The sequence below is a fragment of the Hippopotamus amphibius genome, chromosome 11 (genome assembly GCF_030028045.1).
Source record: "Hippopotamus amphibius kiboko isolate mHipAmp2 chromosome 11, mHipAmp2.hap2, whole genome shotgun sequence".
Lineage (NCBI taxonomy): Eukaryota > Metazoa > Chordata > Mammalia > Artiodactyla > Hippopotamidae > Hippopotamus > Hippopotamus amphibius.
Window position 1 is genome coordinate 64,019,084 of NC_080196.1, and position 19,481 is coordinate 64,038,564.

General features: G+C 39.4%; 1 protein-coding gene across 5 annotated transcripts in view; it reads right to left on the minus strand.

Annotated features, from left to right (window-relative positions):
* The window catches only part of MAPRE2 (microtubule associated protein RP/EB family member 2), a 152,434-nt gene that overhangs the window by 31,176 nt on the left and 101,777 nt on the right, over positions 1 to 19,481 (minus strand). For all 5 annotated transcript variants that reach the window (XM_057699705.1, XM_057699703.1, XM_057699704.1 and 2 more), the window contains 2 exons: positions 8,356 to 8,501; positions 5,617 to 5,830 (listed from right to left, as the gene is read on the minus strand). In XM_057699705.1, the coding sequence (XP_057555688.1) occupies positions 5,617 to 5,830; positions 8,356 to 8,501 (360 nt within the window). The remainder of the gene's footprint in view (positions 1 to 5,616; positions 5,831 to 8,355; positions 8,502 to 19,481) is intronic.

A 19,481-nucleotide genomic window follows, 5' to 3' on the forward strand; every position in this document is an offset into this window, starting at 1 on the left:
GCAATTCTAAACCCATCACACTATATTTGTATATGGGAGTTTGATTTAAATGCATTAATATATGTGGATTTGCAACATGTCTAAGCTGTGGTTGCTATAGGAACCGCAACTTCAGATTTCCTTTTAAGTTTAGTAAGTGCTCACATAGAACAACTGATCCCCCGACAGCTATCTCGAGTTACAGAAATGGCTCACAGCAATACAGTTACCAACCTCATGACTCACAATGACACACACACTTAGATACCTATCATTATGAAAATGCGTATTTTAATACATGCTCCTTGTTGGTAGATCAAAAGCAACTCAAGATGCAGTTCTTCAGGATGTGGATAGAATAAGACTCGCCAGGCAGCCAACCACCCTTAGCGACAGCCTCTGCTCATGCTGAAGCTTGTTACAGCCCAGGTAAGTCACCCAAATACACACAGATACCACCAAGCTCTATAGCTTCTCTGAATCCACAGGAGAATCTTGTGCCTATACTGAAATGGCAGGAAAATCTAGCACATTTTATAGTCAGGACACGCAAACTAGTTTTAATATTAGTTTGAGGATATATTTAGAGAGAGAGTCACTGCAAAATGAACCAAATATTCCAAAGCCAAAACAAAAAAATAAAGACCATTTCCTGTTTTTGATTACACCAGACAGTGCTTCTTTCCACTAATGCAGATAATTAAGACATGACCAAAGCTTAGATGTGGGAAGAGAAATTACTGCTGAATGTTACCGATCTGGGCTCACTGTGAGATGACTGACATAGAAATGTGAATTTCCCAGACAACTGACCCTCACCTCATCAAGCACTTTAATTTGTCTTAAATTTTGGATGGACACAATCAGACTTATGTACAATGAGGATGACCTCGAACGGTTTCAGACCAGAGGCAGAGAGGCTAGTTTAGAGACTGTAAAATAGTTCATGGGAGAGATAATTATAAATACAACATTAAAATCTTAAGAATTAGAATGGGGGCTTCCCTGATGGCACAGTGGTTAAGAATCCGCCTGCCAATGCAGGAGACACGGATTCCACCCCTGGTCCGGGATGATCCCACATGCCGCGGAGCAACTAAGCCCGTGCGCCGCAACTGCTGAGCCTGCGCTCTAGAGCCCACGAGCCACAACTACTGAGCCCATGTGCCACAGCTACTGAAGCCCGTGTGTCCAGAGCCCATGCTTCTCAATAAGAGAAGCCACTGCATTAAGAAGCCCGCGCACCACAACGAAGAATAGCCCCCACTCGCCACAACTAGAGAAAGCCCGTGTGCAGCAACAAAGACCCAATGCAGCCAATTAATTAATTAATTTAAAAAAGGAATCAGAAGGGAACTCTGAGTGTATCGATTAGTATATGCTGGTGTCCAGCGATAATGAGTGTTACTGAGAAACACGGAGCTCTGTGATTCAGCAATAAAGATCTCAGGCTGCTAGACTATAAGGTTTTGTTAAGTTTTTTGGACTCTTCTTTACTGATGCTCATACTTTCTATTGCTATCAGTGTACTCCTTGCCGTAATACGGTACATGCTGAGAAACTATATCCCCATGTTTGTTGTAATTATATCCAAATTAAGAAAGAGCAAATAAAGGGGATCAAGAGGTACAAGTTTCCAGTTATAAAATAAATGTCATGGGGGAGTCAAGTACAGCATGGAGAATACAGTCAGTCATATTGTATGAGCTTTGTATGGTACCGATGGTAACCAGAATCACTGCGGTGATCATTCTGAATGTATACAAATGCTGAATCACTGTTGTACACCTGAAACTAATATAATGTCGTGTGTCAATCAGACGTCAATTTAAAATAAAATAAAATTAAAAAACATAAAAGAAAAAGCAAACAGCCTCTGGATAAGTATTCTTGGAACTCTCCTTTGCAGAAAGAATAAATAAAGAGTATGAATTTTATAGCACAGATTTTACAACACTTCTTCTGACTTTTAGAAGACGTTCTGGCTTACATTTTCTTGGCTGTATTCCCAAGAGTTGGATACATGACCTCTAGAAAAAAATGAGGTCTCCCTGTATTTATAGGAGCCTTTCTCTTATTACAGCTTTTAAAACAATGTTCTACATGTGATGTATACCTTGCTATAATGTTTTCAGTATAGTTTTACTACCCCACCATGTCCAAGAGCCAGAACATACTTCGTGAAAAGGGTATGACTGGTTTGACTTCTGGAAATATCCTTCCTCCTTGATTAAGACCAATGAGGTAAACATGGTTGAGGTATCAGGAATACAAGCCTTAGCAATTCTGCCTTCTGGAACATTAAAAACCAAATTTACTATCTGCTGACTTTAATGTGTTTCCTGAGCTTTGTCACCCAAGAGGTTAAGCTCTGGAAACAATATATTTCTCTTTCAGGTCCACAGACATTCTGTCAAAATGCAACAAGTTTCTCTGTGGCTTTTGTGAAAGACAGATAAGGGAATTCCTTGAAAACGAGACCAAGGCACCATAATGACAGTTCTGTTTGGGGGGGGAGGGGGGAGGGGAGGCGGGGTCAGGAGGGTTGGTGCCAATTTAAGGACACATTATGACTGTAGAAGAAAAGTGTTCTGTGGCTTGTCCAGTTCCACTGCTGAAAAGCTGAAAAAGTAGCAGCTGAGTTTCAAGATGAATCTGTACATCATTAGCAGCTGCAGAAAAAGGAGCCTGAGGTGAGAGCTAGCAGCCGCTCTTGGTTTTCGCACCTTCTTGTCCCCCCAACTCCACCTGCCTGCGCCTCCCTGGCTCTGGAGGAGACACACTACTCCCCTTCTCTGTCCTGGTCCTAGAATAATGACAGTTTCTGATAAAAGCTGAGGCCCATCTGAACTGCCATAAATTTTTGTTCCCCAAACTCTCTGGCTTCTTTTTAACCCAACCTCTTCCCAGCATTTCTGTTCCAAAAAAGTAAACATCCCCTCTCCTCGCCAAACCTCTTCCAATGCCCTTGACCCCATTTTTTCCATCCAGCCTCAGGGTCATTGCTCCACCAGTTTTCCTACGACTCCTTCTCACGGACCTTTCTCCCATCTTAGAAACCTGCTCCTTGTGCCTTGTCCTAGAAGCAAACAAAATCAAATCAAGGACAATAATGTTCTCTCCCCAGTCTTACTTCCTAAAGTGACTGTCAGCTTTTCTTCAACACCAACAAAATGTTTTTATTTTCCTCCAGGTTTTTCCTGACCGATTTGGTGAAGGTGGAATCTCCTCTCACCACATCACTTTCACATTTGTATGTCACGCCTTTGTCAAGCCACTGCAACCAAGGTATGTGGACCCAGCATTTCTACAGACCAAGTCTCTAAAGGACTATTCATCACCTCCCAGGAGCCGGATTTCTTCGGCCGATCTTCAGGCTTCATTCTGTCTGATCTCTCCACAGTTAACACTCGGCGCTGTCAGTGATCCCTCTTGCTAGAAATGTCCTACTGTGTGTTCTCTGCTGTTAAGCTGGTTTTTTCTCTGTTTCTCCTTTTCTCAGTTTCCTCTTTTCCCTCTTGCCCCATAAATGATGTATGTATTCCCAAAGATCTGTGCTTCGTTTATTTTGTTTAAGCTTATTTATTCTATGGCTGTGAAGCTGGATTTTTAAGGCTGTCTCAATTTCCTTCCTCCAATTCCTCAACCGCCTCCTGGACCCATCATTCCACTAAATGACCCCCAAGTTGAAAAATCCAAAGGGCCCTTCCAGGCCTCATGGTACCTGACTCCTCAGCAGATTTAGACACAGGTGACAGTTCTGCTCCCTTCCTTCTATATCCCTGACACGTCCTTCCCCTCATTTCTTTCCATGTTTCTGGCACCTTCCCTGCTCCTAGGAAAGCCCCTCCTTTTCTACCCAAACATTAAATGTTTGAGTTCCTCAGGGACTTTCCCCTTCTCACTCGGGACTCACATCCAGCTTCAATTACCTGCATATGGAAGACTCACCAATGTTTACCTCTAGCTGACACTTCCTTAAGCTCCAGACACATGTCCACATTGTTTAGTGTTAGTCTTGTCATAACCATTTCTAATCATTCTGATTAGAGGTTGGGCATAAATAAGGAATTTGTATTCTTTACAAAATTAAGGTAATTGACTTAAGTGTGAACCCTGGTTTTCAGGATGGAAACACATGGTTTCTGAGGATTTCACTGTCTAACTGTCCAGTATCACAGCTGCTGTTTATAATAATGACCCTCATTTTTACAAGAACACATTCTGCTTGGCAAAGTCTGTTTTTTAGGCAAGAATGTTTGTAATCTATTTTAGAAAGATTTTTCTCCAAAAAAGTGAAAACATTTTTTAAAGGTCTAGGTATTTATCCTCAGCGACTTCACTTTTGGACCAAGCTGACTAAGTGAGGCCTTGCTGAATGTTGTCACATAAAAACTGGCACTGCCCACACAGGAGACAGCATGGGTGTTTCATGAATTTCCTCTGAAGGATTACAGATGATGACCCACATTTAAAAGGATAAATCGGTTCATATTCTAGACTGTACTGCCAGCAATTAAGCAGTAAAAATATGTCCGTAAAAACCTAACCAGATTGCCTGACATTTCTCAGAAAAAATACAAGGAAAATAAAATCTATCCCTGAAGTATTAAAGTAGAGCTTCAGTGATATAAAGTGAACAGCTCTGCCTTTTTAATAGTTTAAATCCTGATCGTTAGACTTACTACAGAAGGGTCACTTCTAGGAAGATAAACGTGGTCAAACAGACAACAAACGGTTTTTCTGTCCAGAGGTGTTAAAACCCTCACTGCTGGGAAGATTCAAGCAAATGCAGTACAGCACAGGGGGGCCCGAGCTGTTTTCTACAGTGAAAGTGGCCACTATGGAAAACAGTATGAAGGTTCCTTAAAAAACTAAAAATAGAACTGCCATATGACCCAGCAATCCCACTACTCGGCACATACCCTGAGAAAACCATAATTCAAAAAGATACATGTACCACAAAGTTCACTGTAGCATTATTTACAATAGCCAGGACATGGAAGCAACCTAAATGTCCATCAACAGATGAATGGATAAAGAAGATGTGGCACGTATATACAATGGAATATTACTCAGCCATAAAAAGGGATGAAATTGAACTATTCATAGTGTGGTGGATGGACCCAGAGTCTGTCCTACAGAGTGAAGTAAGCCAGAAAGAGAAAAACAAACACCATATGCTAACACATATTTACGGAATCTAGAAAAATGGTACTGATGAATCTAGTGACAGGGTAGGAATAGAGATGCAGATGTAGAGAACAGACTTGAGGACACCAGGGGGAGGCGAAGCTGAGACGTAGTGAGAGAGTAGCATCGACATATACACACTACCAAATGTAAAATATGGCTAGTGGGAAGCTACTACAGAGCACAGGGAGACCAGCTTGATGTTTTGTGAAGACTTAAAGGGGTGGGATAGGGAGGCTGGGAGGGAGGCTCAAGAGGGAGGGGATATGGGGATATATGTATACATGTGGCTGATTCACTTTGTTGTACAGCAGAAACTGACACAATACTGTAAAGCAATTATACTCCAATAAAGATTTAAAAAAATAAAATAAAATAAAATAAATAAAATAAAATAAAATAAAATGAAATGAAAGTGGCTCTAGGGTTTCATTGTTACGGTACCTGCTGTGGGGGAGTTTGCATGGTGAGACTTCTTGGGCAGGTTGAAGATCTGTTCGCCGGGGTCAGGAGGAGGAATTGCATCTTGCCCTTGTCGTGCTTCTACGGGGTCATACTCCTTCCCATCGTAGTTAGCATCATAGAACTTCTTAAACCACTGAATAAAATCCAGGTTGTCCTGGAAACGCCCTTTCACTAGCTTCTCCACTGGAATTACCTGCAACACAAAATCACCGGGTGAGTCACAATTCTCAGGTTTGTTTGTCTTTAATACAACTGATGTATTCCCTAAATATAACTATTTGCTACGTCTGCAATTCATGTCTACTGGTCTCTTCCTCAGTGTCTTAGCCAATGATATTCCAGAATTCATATCATTTTTCATTATATTAAAGAAAAATTAAAATGTTGTAATTGGTTCTCCTGCAATATTTAATACATCTGAACAAACCATACACAATAAGGGACATCCCGAGATGTCAAGAGGGGCTGATCCTCTTCATAGCATGTTTACTGCCAAAGCATCTCCCCCACAAAAACACGAGTCTGGGATGTTGTGCTGTTTCAAGGCTGATGGGTTTTCCTTATTGCTTTGTAACACTTGGTCCAGTTGTGTTGGAATAAGCTCCTAGAAGGATTGTAGCTATTAGAGAGTATGAATGAATAAGGCTCAAGTCAATGAAAACACACTAATCTAATGGTTCCTATGAAACAAAATGAGCTTTCACGGAGCTTATTTACAAGGTAGAGAGATGAGCATAAAATAAAAACAACTAACCACGATACAGGGCTCAGTAACGCGTGGGCTACACAGGAGCACGTGCCGTGGGGGGTGCACAGGAAAGACAAAGGGAGTCACAGGAGGCATCCCGGAGGAGGAGGTACTCAGCACTGATGTCAATTTCTGAGACGATGCTTAGCTTTTCATGGAGTAACCTTTACTACTGGCAACTTAAAGTTCCAATCAGTGTTCCCTTTAGCGGTCTTTTCATTGTACTATTTCAATAGTTTCATGTTTTCTGATTTGTAAGTTTTGTTTGTGCTGATACTGTGATTGTTTTAGAAAGTGCCTTCTTGGCACATAAGGCCCTTTAATTAACACGCTACTATACTTTGCTTTCTGCCAAAAGTGAACATTTATAAACAGTTTTAGAGGCTGCTGCTGCCTTAGCCATTCAAAGCAGCCACTTACTTGTTAATTTTGCATTTCCTATCAAAAGAGAATTCCAGGGTCATAAGGTGAAATTTGAGGTGGCGAGTAAATACCTGTACAGATGCTTCCCATGTCCTGTCACAGGCTATGACAAACGTGAACAGGGACCACTGTCTATACCAGGACCTCTGGATAGAATCACAGCATATTAAGCTGGAGAGGGCAACAGAGGTCGTCAAGGTCAGCGTCCCTCTAGTACAAGAGTTTTATCTTCAACATTCTTAACAATGGCTAACCCACACTCTGTGTATACACTTCTACGGAGATACGGAGTCCCCAACTTTGTTACATAGCAAGTTCCATCAATAAACCTGTGAGTGGGAGTTCCTTTTCTTTCTGATCTAGAAGCATGAATAGAGAAATGATATAGAAAGGTATAGAGCAGTGATGCTGCTAAGTAATAAGGAAAGAGAACCTATACAGCTCTGGTTTTGAATAAACACAGGAGGAGCTAACCGGAAATTAATCACAGCAAAGGACATCAAGTTGAAAAGGATTGGAAAGGTTAAAATGTTAGAGAATATATGTTTTGAAATAAAAATTCTGAGAAAATGAGAAGCCAAGATTTTCTTAATATTTTGATAAGAATGCTTTGATTTAGGAAGATATTAACTACATTAAATTTAAAAATATATACGGTTTAGCAAACTTTTCTCTTTTCCTTTAACCTCTATCTCTTATAACCCAGTATTTAATTTTTTATTTCTATAGTCTATTTATTGCTGTAATCTACGCAAAGAAAAGCTTTCCATTTCTCCCCTGCTGGTTTTTCTCTCTTCCTTTATTCAAAATTCATTTCTCTCCAACCTGTTTCCGCCAAGAGCTACATCCTAAATAAAGGCTATGAATCTAATATGTACTTGAGTAGCAGGAAACAAGGACAGACTGAACGGGCTTCAGCAACAGTCCTTATGGGGGGAAGAAATGACTCTGGTCTAGCTTCATTTGTATCACCCTAGGACAAAATTATCAAGTTCAAAGGGGGTAAAAGAACATTTTACAGATACTGAAATGAGAATCTGAGTGTATATACTGGACGCTTTGATGTGCAGTCCCTCACTTTAACTTCATAAACCACAGAGGAGGGAGTTTTAGTCCCATTTTACAAATCGGTAAACTCAGACTCAAAGAATTTAAATAACTTGCTCAAGTCACGGTGCGGGGCTTCAAACCCATGTTATTTCTACTGTAATACGGCGTTTCTTCAAAGAAACAAAACACACAACCACAGTGGCATCTGGCCACATAAAAATTTCTCATCTGCAAGGCTAACACAGAATAACAACACTTTAGCATTCATAATTTCTGTTAGAGTTTTTAGTCTAACGGTTACAAGTTCAGAAATCTCCTTAAATAAAAAACTCATCCAAATATGGGAAGCGAGGGGTGATGTTTTATGCTATGTACAGAACTCAACCTACTGTGGCGATATCAAGGTATATTCCATTGATACATTTTTGGATTTTTGCACGAAAACAAATTTAAACAAAGACAATGCATTTTATGGAGGTACAAAGCTCGTCTCCTACCTTATCAACATTCATTCGCTTAAATGATGCTTGCAGAAGCTTAAAATTGTGAATGTACTCATGCTCCAACTTCGCTTGAAATTTTACTTTCTTCAAACTAATGCAGCCTGGAAAGAGCATGTCCATGAACTGGCAGTAGGCTGCTCCTGGAAAGAGACAAGAAAAGGACCGGTGTGAGCCTGGCTGTACCATGTGCGACTGAGGGTTTCTGGGCAGGAGGGAGCCCGGAGCCCTCAGCCCTCCTGCCGTGTGTGCTCCTCTCCTCACTGCACCCACACCTCCTCGTCCACCTGGGCTGGGTGCTGGAGGGCAGGGATGTGCCTCGATGCAGTTCCTGCCACTTCCCCACCCCAAACTACTGTGGTACCAATGCTGCTCACCAGAGCATCACCAGATTCCACAAACAATGAACAGAACTTCATTCTTTAACACCAAGGAAATCAGGGTAAGAACAACTCTTCTTAGCTTCTATCAGAATAAAAAAGGAACATATTTTTCCTTCCATCTAGCTGCTGCCGGCTCCAAATCATTAAAATATATAAGAGAAAAATAGCAGAAAATTTCAATATGAGCAAACTACATGAAATATGGAGCTCAAAAAATAACGCATATGCCACCCAAGCTGTTTTATATCCATCCTGCAAAATGACTGAGGTGAAACTCTTTAGCTAAGCCATCTAATACCAAAAACAGTTGTATACCAATTTAATTCCAGTTCAGAGCAATGGGGTTCCTATATTAGCATGAAGGATGGAGACAAGGAGACTCTGAAACTTATAGAAGTTCAGGGTCATGCTGTTTATGACTGAGAAATAAAAATAAGACATGTTCAATGAGTCCCCTGAGGAAACGGTCATAGAAGAAAGGGTTTATTAGTAAGTCTTTCATATAAATATATATATACACATAATATATATATTATATATATATTATGAAGAACTCTTAGATCATGACAATTTCAGCTAGAAAATCCCAGAAAGATCATACATACTGATTCATGTCTTCTTAACAGTAAAGGCTAAAGGCATTTAGAAAAAGAAATTCCAAGTCAGAATGATAATTCTTCTTTTACAAGCAGGAAAAGCAACTGAGTGGTGAGAATGGAAACAAATGGCCATTTCTGTGTTCTCTTTCCTTCTTTGCTTCTCCAGATCTCTTGGTCTGTTTCTGTAACATGTCAATGATATGCCTTTCTGAACATAAAGTGCTCTGCTCCATCCTTTGGCATCAAGGTTTCTGTGAGAAGCCTTTCATTCTGTTTGGGTGATTCACCTTTACACAGGAAGAGCCCACTTGGTCTCTTATGTCAAATAGATGTTGAGCATCCTTTACTGAGCTAGGAATCCAAAAAAGGAGGGAACCAGATGTCAAGAATCTAAAGGCTGCTACAACAGGAGATGGTGGGGCAGTTCATTATTTGTAGGTAAGAGTATAAAGTGATGAAATACAGGCCACAACAAACATCACCTCCAGAATCTTTACATCTGTGATGCTTCCTTTAGATGCCAATACGCTACGTACAAACTGGTACTTCTGTAGTCAAGCAGATGGGTTCTCTTAAAAACAAGACAAAATAAAACAAACCAAAACAAAAAACACTGGAGGAGGTGAGAGAAGCACCATGATCTTGGGGGGCATTCTTACAACTGTCATTCAATTATTTAGGTCCTCCTTTTGAAGTGCCACCAGATGGAGCCAATACCAAAAGCCGCTCAACATGATTTTTACAGAGATGGGGGTATCTAAACACAAGTGTCTCATTACCTCCTCTTTAAAGAGTTATTTTCACTTTTGTAGTGTTTAGCATAAAATTTACTTATGGAGACAGCGGTATCTATGTATTCTTACAAACCCACCAAGCAAATCACTCACCTTCCAATTTTAATAAGTAATAACAGCTTTGGGGGAAAAAAACAACAAAAAACAAATGACTATAGAGTGTGAAGGAAGAAATGAAAAATCATCTCTGGTCTCATCATCCAGAGAAAATCACAGTTAATATTCTGGCATATACCATTCTATTTTTTAAAAAATTTAACAGACCATGATTCCCCTTCCGGATCATTAAATATTCTCTACTGACATTTCTAATGGCCTTCTGATTTTTATATCATGCTTAGCAACTTTCCCAAGCCAAGATTACATAAATATTCATGTGTATTTTCTTTAAGTACTTTTATGGTCTCAAGTTTTACATTTACATTCTGAATCCATGTGGAATTTATTTTGGCCTATGATATAGAGGATGGTTCTAATTTTAGTTATCCCAAATGTTAGTGGAAATGTCATTTTTGGCTCCCCAGCATTTGGACACCTTCCTATCTGACTTGATGCAACCGGGCCCTGCCTCCCACCACAGTACTGAAGATGGGCAGATATCCCATTCTCCACACCCAGCGGTAAGATGCAGGCCCGTGGCCTAGGTTCCGCCTTTGCATGCTCTTGCCTGGGTCTCAGAGTCTTGAGGGAGGGAGTGAAACACGCAGGGACCATTAGAATTTGGTCAAGGTGGCAGCGGTGGGACTAGTGGAGGCTTCAGCAGCACAGCAGCACCCTAACTATCCTAGCTCAGTGAATCAAGGGAGGCTCTGTTCCTAGTTTCTTAGCATCTTTTGGTTGCTGTCATCTTCTGAGCTTGGTTCCCCATGGATTCTGAGCTGCCCAATATCATTTCTGTAAATCTGTCTCTGCTTAAACTTGCCAGAATTATTTTCTGCTACTTTCAACCCCAAATGCCAACTAAGTTAGCTAGGTGTTGAACACCATCATTTCGTAAATAATCTATACTTTTCCCACCGAGGAATCACTAATTTTACTCTCCATAACTTTCCTAATACATGCATTTAAAGTCTTTTTAGGGTTTTTTTGGGGGGAGGGTAGGTCCTGTCCCCGTGACAGTTTCACACTCTTCGTTATTTCAATACATATGTATTACTATCTGTAGAATAATTTCCCTTCTCCATTTCCTCAAAATTTTCTCAAATTCTATCATGCATTTATTCTTTCCATTGTAATTTTGAATTTCTCACTCATGGTCTGAAGAAAACAGATCTTCTTAAAAATTAATCATTTATTTACTATGTAATGACAGAGGTTTACTGAAATATAATTCATATACCATGAAGTTCAATCTTTTAAACTTTACAATTCAGTGGTTTTTAATACGTTCACACAATCATGCGCCTATCACTACTCTAATTTCAGAAGATTTTCATTACCCTCCAAACAAACCCCATATACATCAGCAGCCACTCTGGATTCTCTCCTCCCCCCAGACCCTGGTTCCCACTGATTTATTTTCTGTCTCTATGGATTTGCCTATTCTGGACATTTCATATAAATGGAATCACAAAATATGTGGCCTCTGTGTCTAGTTTCACCCACTTAGCAAAATCTTTCCCAGGTTCATCCACGCTGTGGCTCGTATCAGAACATCACACTCCTTTTTATGGCTGAATAATCTTCCAGCGGATGAATGTAACACATTTTACTGACTGCATCATCAATTGATGAACGCCTGAGTTGTTTGCACTCTGGGGCTATTATGAGCAATGGTGCTACAAACATTCACGTACAAGATTTTGTGTGAACCTAGGTTTTCGATTCTCTTGGGATATACCTAGGAGTGGAAAATGGAACCTCTGAGTTTAACATTTTGAGGAACTGTCAGACTCTTTTCCAAAGCAAGTGTCCCATTTTCACACTCCCACTAGCAACGTATGAGGGTTCCAGTTTCTCCAGATCTTCACCAACACTTACTGTCTTTTTGATTCTAGCCATCCTGGTGTGTGTAAATTTTGATTTGATTTCCCTAATGACTAACGATGTTGAATGTCTTTTTCCTACGCTTCTTTAAAAAAAATATTTATTTATTCATTTATTTACTGGCTGTGTTGGGTCTTCATTGCTGCGCACAAGGGCTTTCTCTAGTTGTGAGCGGGGGCTACTCTTGGTTGTGGAGCACGAGCTTTAGGCACGCAGGCTTCAGTAGCTGCAGCATGTGAGCTAAATAGTTGTGGCTCGAGGTCTCTAGAGCTCAGGCTCAGTAGTTGTGGAGCATGGGCTTAGTTGCTCCGCGGCATGTGGGATCTTCCCGGACCAGGGCTTGAACCTGTGTCCCCTGCATTGGCAGGTGGATTCTTAACCGCTGTGCCACCAGGAAAGTCTCTTCATATGCTTTTTGACCATTTGTATATCTTCTTTGGAGAAACGTTTATGTAAATCCTTTGCTCATTTTTAAATGGGGTTAAATGCCTTTTTATTGGTGAGTTATTAAGAGTTCTTTCTACATTTCAGATACGAGTCTCTTATCAGATATCTGACTTGCAAATATTTTCTTCTTTTCTGAGGACTGTCTTTTTCTTGATGTTATTCTTTTAGTCTATCTATATGGTGTATAACATCGATTGCTTTTTGTGTGTTAAGACAACCTTGCAGCAATCCCATATGATCATGGTGCATAATCCTTTTTATATGTTGCTGGATTTATTCTGCTAGTATTTTGTTGAAGATTTTTGTGTCTGTATTCATAAGAGATACTGGTCTATAGCTTTCTTGTAATGCCTTTGTTTGGTTTTGGTATCAGGGTAATACTGGCCTCACAGAATGAGCTGTAAAGTAGTCCCCTGTTTTAATTTTTGGAAGAGGTTGTAAAGGATTAGTGTTAGTTTTTCTTTAAATATTTGGTAGAATTCATCATAAGTTATTTGGGCCTGGGCTTTTCTTCGTGGAAATTTTTTTTAAAATTGTTAATTCAATCTCTTGTTATATAAGTCTATTCAGAATTTCTGTTTTTTAAATTTTAGGTAGTTTATGTCTTTCTAGGTATTTATCCATTTTATCTAGATTACTGAAAGTTATTGATTTTTAAACATTTACTTTTATTGTTATAGAGTTATTACTCATGAGTTATAATAAATTTTCAGTTATTTCTCTGTGGTTTTCCAGGGAGAAATCAATGCATAAAATAATGCATTTGTTGTACCATATATACATGTATATATATACATAAGGTATAAAAATATATACACCAACTACCTTTTCAACTACCATGCAGACAATAAAAAATGTTCTCCTCCTTTGATTAACAGTGATCAATCATCATCATTGATTTCCTAATGTTGAATCATCTTTGCATTCCTGGACTAAGTCCTACTTGGTGATGTTTACTAATACGTTTTCATTATAGTGCTGGTTTAGATTTGCAAACTCAAAAGTGAGATTATGTGCAACTTTTGTCCTATCTTCTTATGATTCTTTTAGGTTTAAAATGATAAATAAAAAATATGGAAAACTTTCCATATTTGTTGAGGGTCTAAAAGCCTGAGCGCTGAAGTTAAAAAAAAAAAAAAAAAAAAAAAAAAAAAATTGGTCAGAATCCCAACTGCACAACTTGCTACCTGCTGTCCTAGGCGTTTCACACCTTCCTATGGATTTTGAAGCCAAGTGAGCATCAAATAAGCTGACTAATTTTTCAATAAACAATGAAGAAAGGGTGGATCACAACAGCATTTCCAGTAAATGCTATGCTACATGATCATTTAGGTATAATATCATATGTCATTTTCTAGAGTCAGAAGAGCCCCTGAGAATTTTTAAGAAATATCTTATTGACTTTGGAAACTATGCTAAAGATTTGCTATTGCCTCTAGTTATGTCCATTTGGGTATTTTCAATTTCCATTCCTCAAATCTCTAGTGCTTAAAAGAGACATCATGAAAAAGGATACCTTGACATTAATCGTTGCTATTAAGCACATCAGCAGCAGTTCTTGTGGGGCAGGAAACACACGCAGGCATGACCTGAGCAGGGCTGTCCTGTTCAGATTCCCACCAAAGGTCGCCCCTCCACGTGTGTTCCGGATCACATCTCCCCTCACCTCCTCGTTGATGTCACTCCTGCAACCATCCTCACTCTCTCTCACAACGGCAATTTCTCTCCATATGGATGGACTATTCTTAACATGTGCAAGCATGCTCTAGTATCATGTGACTTGGACACAATAAGATTAAAAAAAAAAACTTCCTTAACTCCACAAGATCCATTAGCTACTATGCTATTTATCTCCTCCTATGCACAGGAAAACGTCACAAAATTGTCTATTTCCATTGTCTCAGCTACCATTCAAATCAATTCAGTTGTCTTCCAATCTTACCACGTTCTGCTCAAGGCCATTGATAGCTTCCCTGTTACTGAATCTAACAGTCACTTTTCTTCCTTCATCCAACTCAACCTCTGAATAGTATTTGGCTCTGGTGACCACTCCCTCCTTGAAATTCTGTATTTTATTCCTTAATCAGACAAAATGGGTACCAACTAACTTGAGAATTCAGGAATCACTGCCATTGTCCTGAGAGGCTAGCCAGCCACAAATAAGAATGTTCCTCATTGACAGGTGTAGAGATACAGGGGTCATTTCATTCATCTCGCAATAACGTGGCCAACATTTTACACAGATCCCACTTTCATCAAATCATGCCAAGGCTGCCATTATTCACGTACCGCCCGTTGCTAAGGATACAACAGTGGTTCCTATGAAACCACTACAATATCCAAACTCCTTCCCTGTCCAGCAGTGTCCTGTGACCAGGCCTCTGTCCACCTCTCCCTGGAGCTCCTTTCACACTGGCTTCCTTGTTACTCCACGTTCTTGCTATTCAGATCAAGGCTTAGAGGTCACCTCCTCAAAGCAGTCCTCCATGACCATGCCATCTGAAGTGATCCCCGCCCCCCAGTTGCTCTATCACCTCACCTAGTTTTATGTCTGGTATTTTTTTTGTTAACTCATATGTTGGTTTGTGATTTACTGCCCCCCTCACTGGAATGTAGGTTTCAAGAGAGTCTTCACTTTAACCTGTCTTGGGCCCCTCTGTATCCAAGCCTTTACCATAGTACCTGCCCTAGTGTGGGCTTCAATAAATATCTGGTTAATGAATGAAGGTCTACAGGTTGTGTAGCAGTTGAACCACAACAGGGAATGATAAATAATAAAATTCTAAAGTTACCAAAGTCCCAAATATGAGATATTATTGGAAGAGTTGCTATATATTCTTTTAAGAATTGATGGGGTAGAAACACATTAAAAACAAAACAAAAACCTAACCAAAAGAAGAGCCACTCTGGAAATCAGTCTTCAGAAAAGGGAAAAATAAGCTTCAAAAGGCTGAATATTAGCTATCACACCAAGGTCAAGGTGAAAGCAATACAACATGTAGGATGTTGTGCTCACCAAGAGATTAATTACGGTGGGCTATGCTCTAAGCCCATCAGCTCAAGGTGCTACTGCAGTTATGATGGTCAACAAGATTCTAGAAATAAGCAGAAATAAGCAGAAAAAAGGAAACTATTCTGTCTCTATACAGTGCTATGCTATGCCTGCGCCTATAGCCCTAAGGATGGTTTCAGTTGTTATATATCAAAAGTGACATAATGGAGCTGAAAAATCTGGGGACACGAATTCAAAATGAACAGTTGGGCACCGCATGAAGGCAGAACTCAAAAATGAATATCCAGACTCAAAAGACTTGAGGATGTATGATTCCAGTCTATGAAATCATGAAAAGCGTGAGAAGACAAATCATCTCATGTTTACTAGATCTCAGAACCTCAACAGAAGAATATCAGGATAAACTGACATTTTTTAAAGGAAGATTTCAGATAACAGAAGGGAAAAGAAATATTACTGAGTAAGTTTATGGACTGAATTATGCCAAAAAATAGAAGAAATGCAAACACCTACATTTGTGTAAAATCTATTAAATCTTTCATATCTATTTTAAACATTCTGAACCCCATGGAGGTAAGGATTTTTCATTACCATCACCCTATTTCACAGACTGCAGGACAGGCTCAGAAAGTCGTTCAGCTAACAAAAGTAACAAAAGTAGACTTTACACTCTGTTCTGAACTTCAGTTAAAATTTTTTTTTCTTCTTCTCTATGCTGCTTCTAGGAATTATAAAATGTAAGGGTTCAAAGAGAATCTAGAAAATTTGCTAGATTATAATTTTATAAGGAGTCACAAAGGAAACTGCAAGAGCACATGTGAACCTCTCAGACTGATGGGAAGGGTGTCAGCTATTCATTTCCTCCTCATAGGAGAATCCTGGGCTCATGACTCTGCCCCAAGGTCATGGTTTTATATTTTAGTATATATACTCATAATAACTTTATTTGACACATATAGTGTATATATGTAAATAAAATAAGCACATCCTCTCTCAATAATATATTACTATTCACTTTGCTGTACACCTGTAACTAACGCAACATCGTACAATAAAAATTGAAATAAATAAATAAATTCTTATGTTCCTCGAAAAAAAAATATATTACTGCTGTCAAGATTTCACAGTACTTTCCCAGAAATGGGACACAATCTGTGGAGAAGACATCAAGCTATATTGGGTTCAGCCACGAACAGCTACTCAAATTGCCCATCTGATTTTCTCCCAGGCCAAGGAACCCTTATACAGAAAAGCCTATGTCACTGAGGTGTTCAGTTACCACTTTCCACAATCTCATTTGCTACCAATGAAGGGTCAGAAGAAAAGAACGACAACGTCTATTTACTGGACACATCTATGCAATTATACCTTTAGTTACAGAAATCATTACAGGCAAACAACTTTTTAAAAAGCTTACTCTCTCCAACTAATATCAGTGGGGACCCGGGAGGGGGCGGGAAGGATCGAGAACCAGACTGTCGGTCCTTGGATCTAAGCCTCAATCATCTTGAATGGACTGTGACATGTCATCACACCCTTCTAAGCCAACAGTATTTCTAGCTGCAAAATGTCTGGTCTGGACAGATCTCTAAGCTGTAAAATTAGATGATTCTCTAATTCACAGTCCATCACCAGCTTGTCTTTCAAGGGATACTTGATATTTCTACTAATTAGGAGACAACACTGTGTTTCATCCTCATATTACTAAGACTTTTCCCAGCGCACTTCCTTGGAGCCATCACCATCTTTTGCCGTACTTGCTATAGGAGACAGGAGTACACAGCTGCATCTGGAGGGATGCTCTGAGGAGCACCCACTCCTGCCCTTCCCAGATGACATCTTCCAGGTACTCTTTGAGCTCTTGATATTGATACCCTCAACAACATAACCATATTTTCTGTCATCTTCAGCAGTTGACTATTAAATATCTTTCCTGTTAGAATACTGTTTTTACACAATAATCACAAAATCATTCCAGCTCTGTTTCTGCATTCAGCTCTGTCTTTCCTTGAACTGATCGCACTGTAGAACTGCATCTGTTACCAACGCCCAAACCTCATGCTGAAGGCAGTATTCCCCTTTGGGAAATCAGGGTTTCCTAACGAGGAAAGTGAGGCTGCAAAACACAGGGTTACATATTTCCTACACATCAGCAGAAATCGCTCTACCTACACAAACACGAGGTTTGGAGAGCTTAATGGCAACTGTGAGATAATAATTCTTTGAAACATTAACATTTTAAAGGAATTTAAAATCCCAAACTTCAACTGCATTTTTCTAATCCAACAAAAATATGCTGAAATTGGTAGTAGCTCTGTGCTGTTTTCATAGGCATCTTTCACATTCCTGGCAGCACGGCTGCTTCATAGCTTCAGTTACCACAGTATTATTTAACTCTATGAAAGTGAACTTAGGACACTGTTTACTTCACCTGCCCCGAGTCACAAATGCAAAAATAAAGATCTGCAGTTCAGAAACCTGCTTTCAGCTAAGCTTGTTCCCTGGGATTCCCACGGTCCTCAACTGAGCTTCCTGCTTCTTCCCGCCGCTTGGAGTTATGTCAGAAACTTTTAATTCATATTTTAAATGAGTCTCAAAGACAAATAGCTTTCAAACCGATTCCTTGAAGAGGAAAAGGAGTTAGAACCAGCAGGAAGATTTCAACTCCCGCAGACACAGACAGAGAAGCCTTCTGTGACTTATGTTGAGTGCTGAAAGCACACCATCCGTGCCCTTCTCCATACTCAGGAAGCTGTCAAAGGACATTTCCATCTCCTTTCTTTTACAGAAAAAGAAATAAGCCAGCAATCATATTCTGGCAGATGGATTTTCAAGAGTATCAGCAGATATATTAAAAAATCCCTGTCAAACCATGTGGTTGGACTTTCATCTGATACATGCCCTCAAGTTTTACTGATTCATATGATATAAAACCTTTTTAAGAATCTTATAAGGCTGCAGCAAACTGCAGTTAAAGACACCAATGTTCTCTGTTCACAACCAGGAGAACTTTTTAAAAATAAAGTTACCTTTAAATCAGATTTTTATTAAGAAACTTGCAGAAGAATGTTAAAAGTGACACCTTTCTTAGAGATAATGTACTGAACTGATTTAAAGGTGCTTATTCATCAAAGAATCATGGAAGAATGAAAACTGTTTTTCTCTATTTTTCAATAGGAAATTTCAATGTAGTAAAAATCTACACACCAAATAGCCCTTGCTTAAGATTTAGGTACCCATATTTTTATTAAAAAGTAACTTTTAGAGAAATAATTGGATTATAACAGATAGAAATACATAATACTCAGAACAAAGCTGGTATTTTAAGAGTGGTATTTGTGAAAGTAATTTTCATGGAAATTGACTGTAACTCCATCTGAGTTGAAAACTGGAATGCAAAGAACGCTAAAGTCTAACTAGACTGTTTACAGTTGTTTTAGTCAATAAAATCATAATTCCCCTGTAACTTATCATCTTGCATTTGAATGCCTTATGGAAAACTATAAAAAATATAAAACTCCAAATCTGCCTATTAATGCAAACAAAGATTCAGTCAAATGAAACAAGAAAGAAATGGCAGGTGAAGAATCATCATGTTGCTTTGAAAGGTTTGAAAGATTTCTTTCTACCTAATTGACAACCCAGAGCTGGGTGCTTGGTTTCACTTCTAGTTTCTAACACCACTGATTTCCTTTAGGGTAACGCACTCATCAAATTTTTCCAAAGCTGTCTGACGTATGCAGCTTCGCACCATAAGATCTGGCTTCTACACGGGAATCACAAGTGGAGGAAGAGGGAGAGGCACTTGGAGCACAGGCACGAATGGTGTGCAGGACGAAATGTCACTGGCTTCCAGGGAGTCTGATGCTGAAACTGGCAGCGAGATGTCCCAAAGGCTGAA